At 35.8% G+C, this 12,193-nt stretch overlaps 1 protein-coding gene across 1 annotated transcript; it reads left to right on the top strand.

Annotated features, from left to right (window-relative positions):
- Window positions 1-5,889: 5,889 nt before the first annotated feature.
- Window positions 5,890-11,469, top strand: LOC5578689 (serine protease easter). Its single transcript, XM_001657037.3, has 4 exons — window positions 5,890-6,382; window positions 6,458-6,935; window positions 10,684-11,000; window positions 11,060-11,469. Exons 1-4 carry the CDS (start codon window positions 6,322-6,324, stop codon window positions 11,404-11,406), a joined length of 1,203 nt encoding a protein of 400 aa, XP_001657087.2. The 5' UTR covers window positions 5,890-6,321; the 3' UTR covers window positions 11,407-11,469.
- Window positions 11,470-12,193: the final 724 nt, after the last annotated feature.

The following is a 12,193-nucleotide window of genomic DNA, read 5'->3' as shown; positions in this document are numbered from 1 at the left end:
AGGACATAAGTCTTAGCGATATCGGAAAATATCAAGTCGAAAGATATCGGATATCGTATCGATAAAATCGAGCCGATAATATCGATATTTGCACAGCCCTAAGCGGAACTGCTCCTGTAGGAGGATGTTGTTGTTATTTACGTGATCTAATACTCGATGTACGATCACTTTTTCGAACAACTTACTGAGAGCCTACAGCAGACTAATTGGCCTGTAGCTCTCTGGACTGGAATATGTTGAATGTTTTCAAACCATCGCTTCGTTTGAGGTTATATTCTTACGTCAACTCTAATACTATTATAAAACTACACGTACACTAACACAAGCAAACTTGTTAGCTGCAAAAATAGATTAATTTGGAAACTGTTTTCCATCAATCAAAAATCCGTTGTATCTCTGTCTAAAACAGGTATTGCATTTTATTTCATCTATAGATCTTCTGAGCAAAATACGGTTCAAATATTAGGAATCCTAATTTAGGATATTATCTTGGAGCTCTTTGATCGATTTTTGAACTTCATCTTTGACTCTCTCGTTTCAAGATGAAATCTTGTCTTCTGAGCAATCCGTGCATCAGAAAGCCATAACAGAAAGATTCGAAACAGTCCAGTTGTCACATCCGGGTATTGTCTGACCTGATATAATTGAATATTATCTGCTAGACACCAATCAACGGAAGTAAGCAGATGATTCGTTCTTTGAGAAAATCAAATTTAATGCTTTATAAATTTATTGGGTTGGATGCATTCTATTGCGGCGACGCATATAATGTGTTTGTATTTACTTTTGCAAAACTCGGAGACCACAAACGTAACTCTCAAACATTAAGATTAGGAAATGGAGCGCTTGAGCAGAAATCCTTCTTAAATAATGAAACTAATAGAATAGAATAGAACTTTGGATCCTGATAAATATAAATAAATAATATCGTTCATATTAAATGAAATAAAGGTTCCTTCGTGATACATTTATAATAAAAGGATTCTCTCATTAGCGACTGGAAGTTTTTAACATAAAGTTTTGTTTGTCGGCTATCTCAATTTTAATATGCAAATGAATTTTATTTCATCCGAGGATTTTTTCAATAACACTATTTTGTTCCAACCACACCTTATTGATAGAAAAATTCAGACTCACTCTTAAAAATAATGAGTTTTACAAGTGACGTAAACTTGATTCAACTGAATAATTTTGCGACTTAAGCTCAAATATAGCTGAATTTTATGTTTCAGATGACGTATTATAAAATTTAAATATTCAGTAACATACTTTTACAGCAAAATAAGAAATAATCTATGTGATCTCAAATTTCAGTTTCCCTAGTCATGCAAGTTCAATGACAGACTGAATTTTATGTTTATTAGGGTAAAAGCACCGGTTTTTGCCAGCCTAAGAGAAAATGTCAATAAAAATTAAATGGGAAGCCGTATTTACACTACAAATATGTCAAATGCAAGATTTCAATCCATGCTACGTGTGTAAAATATCTAAACTGAGCTAAAACCATTTTCTCGCTTCGAAAATCCCGTTGGTCAATATAGGCCAACGGAACCAGTTTCGGCCAGAGATTTAACTTCGGTTCCTAAATTGGCCAATCGCATTGATTTCTCATATGAGTGGCCAAATTAGGAGTGCCCTGGCTAAATTAGGTGTAAATTATAAGAAAATTAATTGTTTTTCTTATGTTTTGAATCAATTTGGACGAGAAAATGAATGTAGCTCTATCATATGAATGTGATCTACTGAACACAAAAGGTTTCATGCTTATTGGCTATGTATAATGGTATATAATCCACTATGGCTACAACAGGCGCATGGCCAAATCCGGTGCTTCTACCCTATAGCGTAAATTTACATGATCGTCGAACTGGGTGACAACCCCATGAAAATTGTCTAGTTTGTTTTCAAGCGCAGTCGGTGGAAGACGTCGTGAGTGCTGTTTTACAAAAAAAACTCCCGAAGAAATATAAAAATTGTTTTCCGATCGTGGAATATTGAAAGTTCCTTGATATGCGTTCTTCACTGCATATGATTCCCTTTGGATTGGTCGTGCGCCGGTCGATATTTGTTCGTGAATATTTGGAACCCGATCAGGAAGAGAACATTTCGTTTCATCTGATGCAGGATCCCGTACCAGAGTGCATTATACAAATTTGAGGGGTCGGTGATTTATGATCATCAACAAGAATGCTTAAAATCCTAACGTAATAGCAAAAAATAATGTGTGATTCTATGCTACTGGATCCAGTGAAAGTTCTATGAGTGATGGGAATTTGTGTGGTGTTTTGAGAGAGCAGTTCCTTCATCGAGGATATTTTGTGGCGGAGACTCCACCGCGGAGAAGTTCGTGCTACAGGGTATGCAATTGCTCTGATTTAAGGATAAACAAAAACGACAATCAGATATTTGGCCACTAAATGGTAAGTGTTCAAAAACTCAAAAAATGATTCATGTTTTAACCAGCGCTCTGAAATAATTATATTCAATCATTAGTTTGCTGTACACATGCTAATACACGTCATGGCGTGAGAGTAAATCTGTTTAAACTTACTTTCACGTTATGCCGTGTTTTTTGTTTGGCTTGTCATGTTCATGTAATTTTCAGAACGAATGTAAATTCATGTCAATTATTTCGCTTCTTTTATGTGCATCTAAGAAGATTGAAATTTACATGAAATCTTATAAGAGTGTACAACTTCTCCAATTCAAAGCATATTATCGTACCTTATTTGACCATATAAATTGTTCCAGACAGATGATACAGATATATGTATTCACAAATATAATAAAAAGGTTTCAGTTTTTTAAACAAAAGTTAATATAACTAATATATTTCAATTACGAGTGTGTTTCGAAAACATTGTTCGAAATAATCCTACAATACTTCTGTGTATAGATGGATGAATTTTTCCCAAATAATTCTAGTTACAATTTTTTTATCTTTTTGTGTGAACTAATACATAGGGAAAGTGTACCAGTTATGGCTATAGTGGTTCCCTATTTGGCCATATGTGTTTACTCGAAAACTTGCACTTTTTGAATATTTTTGAATGTTTTAACATCATGATTCATTTGATATCAAACTACTAAGACACACAGAATGATTAAAAATTTGAAAATTATCAAATTATCACGTATGGTGAAAAAGGGCACCATTATGTCCATAACTGATCATGTTTTGATAAATAAAGATAATTTTAAAATTTAAATTATCAAAATGTATCATAACTAGCACTAATAACAAGAACGAGAGTAATACAAGTCGGACTCGATTATCCGGCAACTCGATTATCCGGGATTCGATTATACGGAGTTTGATTTTTGATATTCATGTTTTTCAGTTTTTATGCATAAATTTGAGATAATTTGGTATTGCAATATACAATATGAATGGTTCTGCAGTTTCGGACGTTGGTAAGAAAAAGGGGGCTTGAAAGTGATTTATTTTGTGTATGCTGGACAAAACATTTTTTTTTCTTCTCAAGCCTCCTAACGTTCTTAGAAATAATTTCTGGCTACACCATTACATCATATAAATAAACAACGATATATTTAAGTTCTTCTATCGTTGATTTTAATTTTTCTTTTAGTGATTCGATTATCCGGAGCATTTGATTATCCTGAGTGAAACCAAAATCGATACTCCGATACTGAGTTAATTAATTAAAAATTGTTACTTGGGTGGTTGTCCACAGAAAAAAAAAAATTCAAATACATTATTCACGTTAGCTGATTAAAACAAAGAAGTTGACCTTTGATTTTTCTGTATCCACTCACCCCACGGTACCTTAGTCCAAATTTAGGCACCTGTTGAAGATTTTGTCAATGTGGGACAGAACGGACACACTGAGATTTTTGAAAACCAGGTTACCCGACCAGTGGATTACAATATTCCTGGTGAGTTTTTCTAGCTGTTCTTGTGTTGTTTTATTCGGCAGCTCACGAATGACGATAATTTCGTAAGCATTTATTTCATTTAGTGATAAAACCCATGTTGTATAATATTTTTGTGAAAGATGAGATTTATATGGAAGATTGTAGTTCAAGGAATATATTAAGTATATTGAAGGTAACTCTCGTTCCGTAGATAAATTTTAACAAGGACGAGAAGTTAGTGCTGCCGAAAATACCCTCAGGGTGCCAAAGCCATCATTTAACATACTTCAAGCGAAATAAAACTATCGTATGCAGCGCAATTCAAGTATCACCCAAATTGTTACGTCATGAACCAAATATGTCCCGCCATAAAATAGCTTCAACCGAAGCCAAAACTAAATGGATTTCAATTTTTTCTCAACGAAAATGGAGATTTTGTTATGGTTTTATAATGTGTGGTAAATTTATCAGAAAACCTTAGTTTTTCTCTGTAAATAATAAAGCGTTCAATAATTGGTGCAACTCCAGCAGCTATAGCCTTATTATTTGGCTTTGGAGTAAACGCCACGAGATTGGCAATGCCCATTGTTACAGAATATAAACAAAACTGACAGAACAAAATGCAGTTTTGAACTCCTATTGGCTTTGATAAAATCATTAATCCATCGAATTATCAAGCTTACTCGTCGTAATTCGTTAAATTTATTGTTTGGAATGTTATATCACGCCGTCTTCAAGTACATTAGCGAGTCAACTCCACGCAAAAAAAATCAAACATGTGTGCAATAATTGGGCTCAAATTGTGCAATAATAGGATACGGGTGTTTTCGAAATGTGCAATAATTGGGTTTTGGCCTGGGTTCATGCATGTGGAAAAAAAGACAATCCAATCAATAAAAAGGCAGAAAATGGATGGGAAATCGTATTGCCGAATATATTTGCTAGTTTTGAGTGAAATTCAGTTTAAGTTTAAGGGGTTCTGATATATTTGACAGCCAATTTGGCGCTGCTTCCTTAACCGTGCAATAATTGGCAATTTACCCTAACTATATTGTTCGTTTTTTGCATCGTATTATATATGGTTAGGTGAAAGCTTAGGCCAAAGGAGTTGGATTTTTAAAATAACTCAGATAGATTGATGAATTATTGTTGATTACAGAATCTTGGAAGTAGCACCGGAGGACAGGAAGATAACCAATTTATATGAAAAGCAAACGCAATTGCTGAAAAGTGTCAAAATTCTTGTGTTAGATCCGCGCCACTTGCTGGATGGAAAGAATCGTACAAAGAATTTTACAGTGGCGCCTGTGTTTGATGGTCCGAAGTAAATCAGGGTCCGAATTGGAGCTGGTTCCCCTATGAATTAAATTGAAATTATTTACACTCAGCTTTCCATAACTTGATAGTCTGATTAACATGTAAAAATTGTGGCCCATGGGTGCCTCAATGATCCTGTGATCCGCACTTGCATTGATATTGTGTTAAACTTTTCTTCGTTCGAACTTTGATCTCATCTTACTCTTCCAGATGGAAAAATGTTTATAGACTCTAACTGTATAATTGTAACATTCGACAAAAGTAGGCATTGAGTAAATGGAACACCAAGTGTGCATTTTATGGAACTATGTAGAGAAACTAAAATTTCTAAAAATTACCAGGAACTCAAACGTGCTTATTTGAGGCTGAAATTTTGTATAGCTCATATCGTATCGTCAATGGTCAGAAAATAAGTCTTGAGGAAATTTGTTTCACAGATCACAGATGACTCTCCACGGTATTAACTCGAAATTGTCAAAAATGTCGAATGTGACTGATATGAAGTTATGGGCAGTGTCTTGTTGTGAAATAAAATCATGCCTTCAAACATTGCTTGGATATATTGTTGCCACATTTACTCTCAACCGGAAACATAGTAATTGAAGGGGAAAATATGATTGTCTAATGTGCCATTTATATTTCAGCCAACAAAAAATGAATCACAGGCACAGCGTCTATCAACGAATGCAAATATTCTCACATCTCGGCAGTGATTTCATTAAGGACGTATATTACATTCAGAGTAAAAATAAGTTAGATTGGTGCAAGCAATATGATCGATAACTCTTCATTGATTATCTCTTATGCGAATAAAGGTGACACTTTTTCAGTTCAGAATGCTAGTCAGCTAGTCATTCGCCCTAATTATAACTTCAGCAGATACAATGTTTTCCAGTTTTAGCTGTGCATAAGTTATCTGCTATAATCCTTAATAGAGAGAAGACTATTTAAAATATTTTATCATAAGTAGTGCTACATCTGTATGGAAATGTGAATATATTATTATTTTTATTTGACATCTTCTCGTGAGGACCGGTCAGCTAGTAAATGGAATCCTCGTAATGCCAGTCAGTTTGTGCTCATCTTAAGCGACATCTCATTTAATCGTGTTTGATACCTCGAGCAGAAATGTCGCAAATTTGGTTGTCAGTGACACTAGTGCTGATTGTGGGGAATTTTGTACATCAAGGTGAACCCTTTTTGCTATTTGAAAACGTTATACTCGTACAGAGCGATTAATTTATTTCTTATTTTGGTGTTACAGTGACCGAAGCAGTGGATCAAAGTTGCATTATTCCACACGAATCGGAAAGGGGTACTTGTGTTAGACCACAAGATTGCCCAGCGTATCAAAACATCACAATTGGAGACGCTCTTGGTTCGGTTAGTAGATTGAGTTTTGCAAAGGCATTACAGTGTCCAACAGACGGAGAATCAAGAATTTGTTGTCCGAACAGGGGCTCTTATGATACTCCCGAATTGACTGTGACCTTTCCCCGAAAACGAGTGCGTCGTGGAAATTCATTGCTTCGGATTGGAGGCTACGACTCTTGTGGTGGACCGGTTTTTCCGGGCAAAGTATTCGGTGGACCAATAGCTGAGATTGACGAATTTCCGTGGGCTGCGCTTCTGTTCTATCATGATGTTCATCACCGTTGCGGAGGGTCTGTGATCAGCAGAACGTTTGTAATAACAGCTGCGCATTGTTTAGCTGGCCCGAGCTACACGCGAAATGGACCACTGTGTGTATATGAATGTTGTTTAGCTATCTACTTAAAGTCTTTTCCGGGGTTCGAATTCAAACCAAACTGAAGCTTAAAGTGTTTTCAGGTTCCCATTTTGATCCTCATCAAAAACAAAAAAAAAACTAATACATAGAAGATAAGATTGTTTGTGATCCCGTATAAGGAGGGCAAAATTTCTGAAAATTTCAGAGCCGTGTTCCTAGAAAGTATTTTTTTTTTTGTAATTTCTGGACTGACCCCAGCTTCCTTTTCAATCAACTTTTAGCCAACTTATTAGTATAAATCTGACTCCAAACAAAAATCAATTTATGAATGTCGAAGGTAGGATAAGTTAACAGAAAGCGTTTTTTCTCTTATAAGTAGGAGAAATCAGCTCGCCTGTTAAACATCTGAGCTGCTACGGCAAATTAAATGCAACATGTTGGGTAGTTCGCCATTTGTTGGATGGTCAAAATGCTCGTCAATTGTTTAACATGCCATAAGGAATACACGGACTGTTCAACAGTAGGCGAGGTTTTTAGCCATTCAACATAAGGTGAGTTGCCCTTGTTAAATAAAATGTGAATAAAAGCTTAATTTAGTAAGGGTATGCGAAATACCGAATGATTCCGTCAAATACGCTTCGAAACGAAATTCCGCGGAATTCCACGGAACTCGCACTGACGAAATTTGTATTTTGCTATTTCGTTTCGTTTCGCCAAATTGTTAAAATAATTCCACGGAAAATTGAAAACAAACGGAATAAAACGGAATTTCGCGAAATTCGAGTTTAATTTCGAACAAAAAAAAAGCAAAGCGTTTGCTTCTACTCCTAGCAGCTACAGTCAAAAATGGGTCCGTATTATGGATCAAATCGACTCATATCATGGCTCAGAACACTATAACAGCAAATTATCTGCGAGGCAAACAAATGGTGTGCTAGTGAAAGCATACGTTTTGGCGTTTCTTTAGGAATCGTCTTATCTTAGATTGTAAAGTTTCCAAAAACGCCCATTTGCCCTAAATTCCTCGCGGCGAATAGCCCAGGAAAGGAACAACTACGTTTGATGAACTACCGCAATGTTATCTTCCATATGAATGAAGAGAGCAAAACCACGGTTTCCTCCGGGGAACATCGCGTGTCCTTTGGAGCAAATCCGTTAATATATCGCAAAAATTGTTTGTACACAAATGTCAAAAAAATCTGCGGAGCGTGAGTCCCTAATGTTCTGGATTTGATCAGGTGGGGCAGATTATTGATGCGCGCATTAGTTCTCTCTCTTGCTTCCCGCTATGACGTCACTTTTAATTCTGCATAAGAACAGCAGGAGAATATAATAGAAAACTCATAGCACGCATCAATGAGTTAAGGATCTCCGCGATTTCGTTGTTAAAGCTAAGTATGCCGTTCCGCTCAAGAAAAGTAAAAATTTCTGCCCAAGAAATGGTCAAGAAATTTCGTACAGTGAGCTCCATTTGAACTGACATTTCTTTTCAACTGCGTACTGCGATCAAAGAAAAATGCTTTTCTTGAGCATTTCTTGCAAGAAATTTCCCACGCATCGAGATAGGCGATTACTTTTCTGTTGAAGTGCATACTTCGCTTAAGTCATAAAACCCTACATGTAGCAGCGAAATCGCAGCGATTGTTTGTCGCTGTCGCCGTAAAAAATCGTGTTGATTTGGGTGATCCAAAGCCACACCTCAAATCTTCAAGAGTACAAATCTAAAGAACCAGACGTCCATTCAAGCTGAAAACTCTATCAATTGGTTACTCGATTACCAATCGATCAAGTGTTCAGCTTGAACCGCTGTCGAGTTCGTTAGATATGTGCTCTTAAAATTCTGAGGTATGCCTTCGATTTATATTCACCTTAAACAAGGAAGATGCATACATTATTTTTTTATCGAAAAGTGAATCTAGGTCTATTCACGCTGTACCACACCACCAACTCCTCTCTCCTCTTATAACGTGACATAATTTCCTCACGACCCCCAATTAAAAAAAAAATGCGAATATTGATAATATATTATTACAAGTATTAGAAGCCAAATGCCGCGAGGCAAAAGTCTTAACCTTTTCAATACCGACATCGAGTTTCAAAATTCTCTAGTTTCGCCAAATCAGTTATAAATTTGATTCATGCATTGCATGCACCATCAAAATTGGTTCCGGATATAGATTCAAGTTTGGTGGGGTACCTAGGGTATTTCACAATGGAAAAGCGCAACATCTAAATCCCGAGAAAAAAAATGAGCCAAACATTAAATTTAGCTCAATGAAAGACGGATTGTCTGAACGAACATGGGTGAACTTGTCAGCCTTATTTGCGGTTCCTCTATGCTATGCTAGTGAAAATGTGATTTTGTAGTCAGTTCTTAACAAAGAATCTCAAAATGAGATAATATCAACAATCCTTAATTATTCCAGAAATTCCTTCACAGATTTTGGAATAGGATCATTTCTCCAGTATTTGCTCTTCAAAATAATAGATATACTTTCAGTGTTTTCTACAAGGTTTAGGTACTCTAAAAGTTTGCTTTCGTCCAAATTTGATCCCTCCAAGAATTAATTCACAGTTTATTCAAGGCTTTTCTAGAAAATTTATTAAGAACTTCTAAATTAACACCAACAGGCAATCCTGATTAAGCTGCTGCCGCAATATCTCTTGGAGTTTATTACTTTAGCAGTTCTTTTAAATTTATCTTGATTGAATTCTTAGGTATGTGTTGATGGATTCTTTAAAATTTAATTTAATTCAATACTCCAGCAAATACTAAAGCAAATATTCCAGTGATTCCTCGGTTCTACTTATTTTTATTCTTCTTTCTAGCGTTATGTTCCAACTGGGACAGAGTCTGCTTCTCAGTTTAGTGTTTTCATGATCACTTATCGACTTGTGTCCCTTATCTCATTCATTCATGCCACAAAGCAAACAGTACAGTAAAAAAAATGAATATCATTATTCCATGTTTTATGGTATATATTAGCATAACATCAAATCCACATGATTGAAAAAATTGTAAGGCATTTCTAAAAATCAAATTAATTTTGGACTCCTCTCAATATTTTTGAGATTGTTTTAAATGTTCGTAACTGCTTTTCGACCCATTTCTTAGTTGTAACATTTCAATTAAACCCACTCATGTTTCACACGCCTTGTGTGAATGTCAGATATGTTGAAATGAAACCTTATAAAGTTATTAAGAAAATTTCAAACAAACAGAAAAGAGTCTTACCAAAACATGTAAGGATTCCGCTGAGCAACACTAAGGTTTCCATATGGTAGAGGATTTAAAAATACGTTTTTTATGCCTATGGTCAAATTTCCAGCTTTTGACAAGAAAAAAAAACTTAAACGTGTATTCCGCGAAACAAAACCAAAAATTTCGTTTCGTTTCGAAAATTTCCGTGAGATATTTGATTTCGTATCGAGTTACACGAAACATTTTTAAATTTCGTTTCGTTTCGTCATTATCAGCACAAGATATTCCGCGTATCGTTTCGTTTCGTATCGACATGGAAAAAATCCATATCGCATACCCTTATAATTTAGTTTTAGCAAATTAGGATGATAGTGTTGTTTAACACAGAACACCTATATGTAATGAATGAATGTTATGTTTGAAATGGTACTATTTAGGGATTACAAAAAGGATTAGAGGGTTAAGAGAAAACGAATAACTTTTTCAAGGAGACACTTTGAACAACTTTCTCCTACTTTTAAGCAGACCAACCTTTTTTATCATAGGCGATTTCTTTCAGCGAGATGGTTCGTCTTCGGGAGTACAACACTTTATCGGATCCAGATTGCATTGTAATACCAACGGATAGCGGAAACTTTGAGGAATGCAATGAGAAGAAACTCGATGTCCTTCCGAAATCTATCATAGTGCACCCGGACTACGACCCCTCTGACGTCCAACAATATCACGATATTGGGCTGATTGAAATCGAAAATGAAGTGGATTTTTCGGATTTTCTGCAACCAATTTGTCTACCGGGAACGTCTACATCTCCCGGTTCCAATGCTGGGGGAAAGCGAACTTTTGAGGTGTGTGGATGGGGTCGAACGGATTTCTGTAAGTGTTCATGCTGGAATTCTATGTCAAAGAAGTTTCGATAATATTTTTTTTTGCAGTCCACGATCTACATGGAATCGCTAGTCCAGTGAAACTGAAAACCAAACTACCTTTCCTCAAGCCTTCGATTTGCAACAATGCGTATAGCAGTCAGAATCTTCAGCTGGGACCCGGACAGATTTGCGCTGGTGGAAATCAAGGAGAAGATTCCTGCGCAGGGGACAGTGGTTCTCCACTCATGCACAATGATAGGAAGTACGACGTTTGGGTCCTCAGTGGCATCGTGAGCAGAGGAGCGGTATTCTGTGGACAGGAAGGCAAACCTGGCATCTACACTAACGTGGAGTACTATCTTGATTGGATTTCAGATGTTGTCATTGGTGGTGGGAATAGAAATGAAGAATGAAAAAATGAAGCACGATCATAGCAAGCGAAGAAAGACATTCCATCTGTAGCGGTCCACGATCAACAAATTGTAACAAGTTTGATAAATAAAACCAGCCACCGAAAGTGTAGATAATAGTAGTTTACGGAACATATTGCAGAATGATGATTTTTACAGCACGAGTCGTAAAAGGATAATTACGACTCGTGCTGTAAAATCGAGTTCTGCAACGAGTTACGTACAACATTTTTTACAATTTCGTAGAAGACCACTTGAGGGTATCAGAAATTATATAGAAACGCATACACCATTATTTGAAATTTTTGAAAATTGTCATGTAATTATCCATTACGAAACTGAAAACAGTTGCGCAATTAAAAAATGTTGCATAATGAATCATTACATCACTGGTTTCCGTTGCGTAATGACTATTCCCGCATTGCATACTTCAGTTTCACGATGAGAAATAGCAAAAAAATCATAACTACAATGTACAACTCGTGTTTCATACATAGTTAAAATTGTTAACAACATTGGGAGTTTATGTTGGATTTAACCTAATTTTTTGTTGAATATAAGTTAAATTTTCTCAAACTAATAACTTTTATTGAGATTCAAAAAAAAAATACTTATAGCTTTTATTGAAATGCAATGAAATTCAATTCAATATACAGTTAACTCTCCCTTACTCGATATTCCGTATCTCGATATCGAGTTAGAGAACCATAGTAAAAATTGGTTTTCATGGCTAACTCAATGGTCCCTTGGAACGCAGTTGCACTGTTTTTGTGTTCTGTAACTCGATACC

This window comes from Aedes aegypti, chromosome 1 (genome assembly GCF_002204515.2).
Source record: "Aedes aegypti strain LVP_AGWG chromosome 1, AaegL5.0 Primary Assembly, whole genome shotgun sequence".
Classification (NCBI taxonomy): Eukaryota; Metazoa; Arthropoda; class Insecta; order Diptera; family Culicidae; genus Aedes; species Aedes aegypti.
The sequence above is the reverse complement of the archived record's forward strand: the minus strand, read 5'-3'. Positions and strand labels throughout refer to the sequence as shown.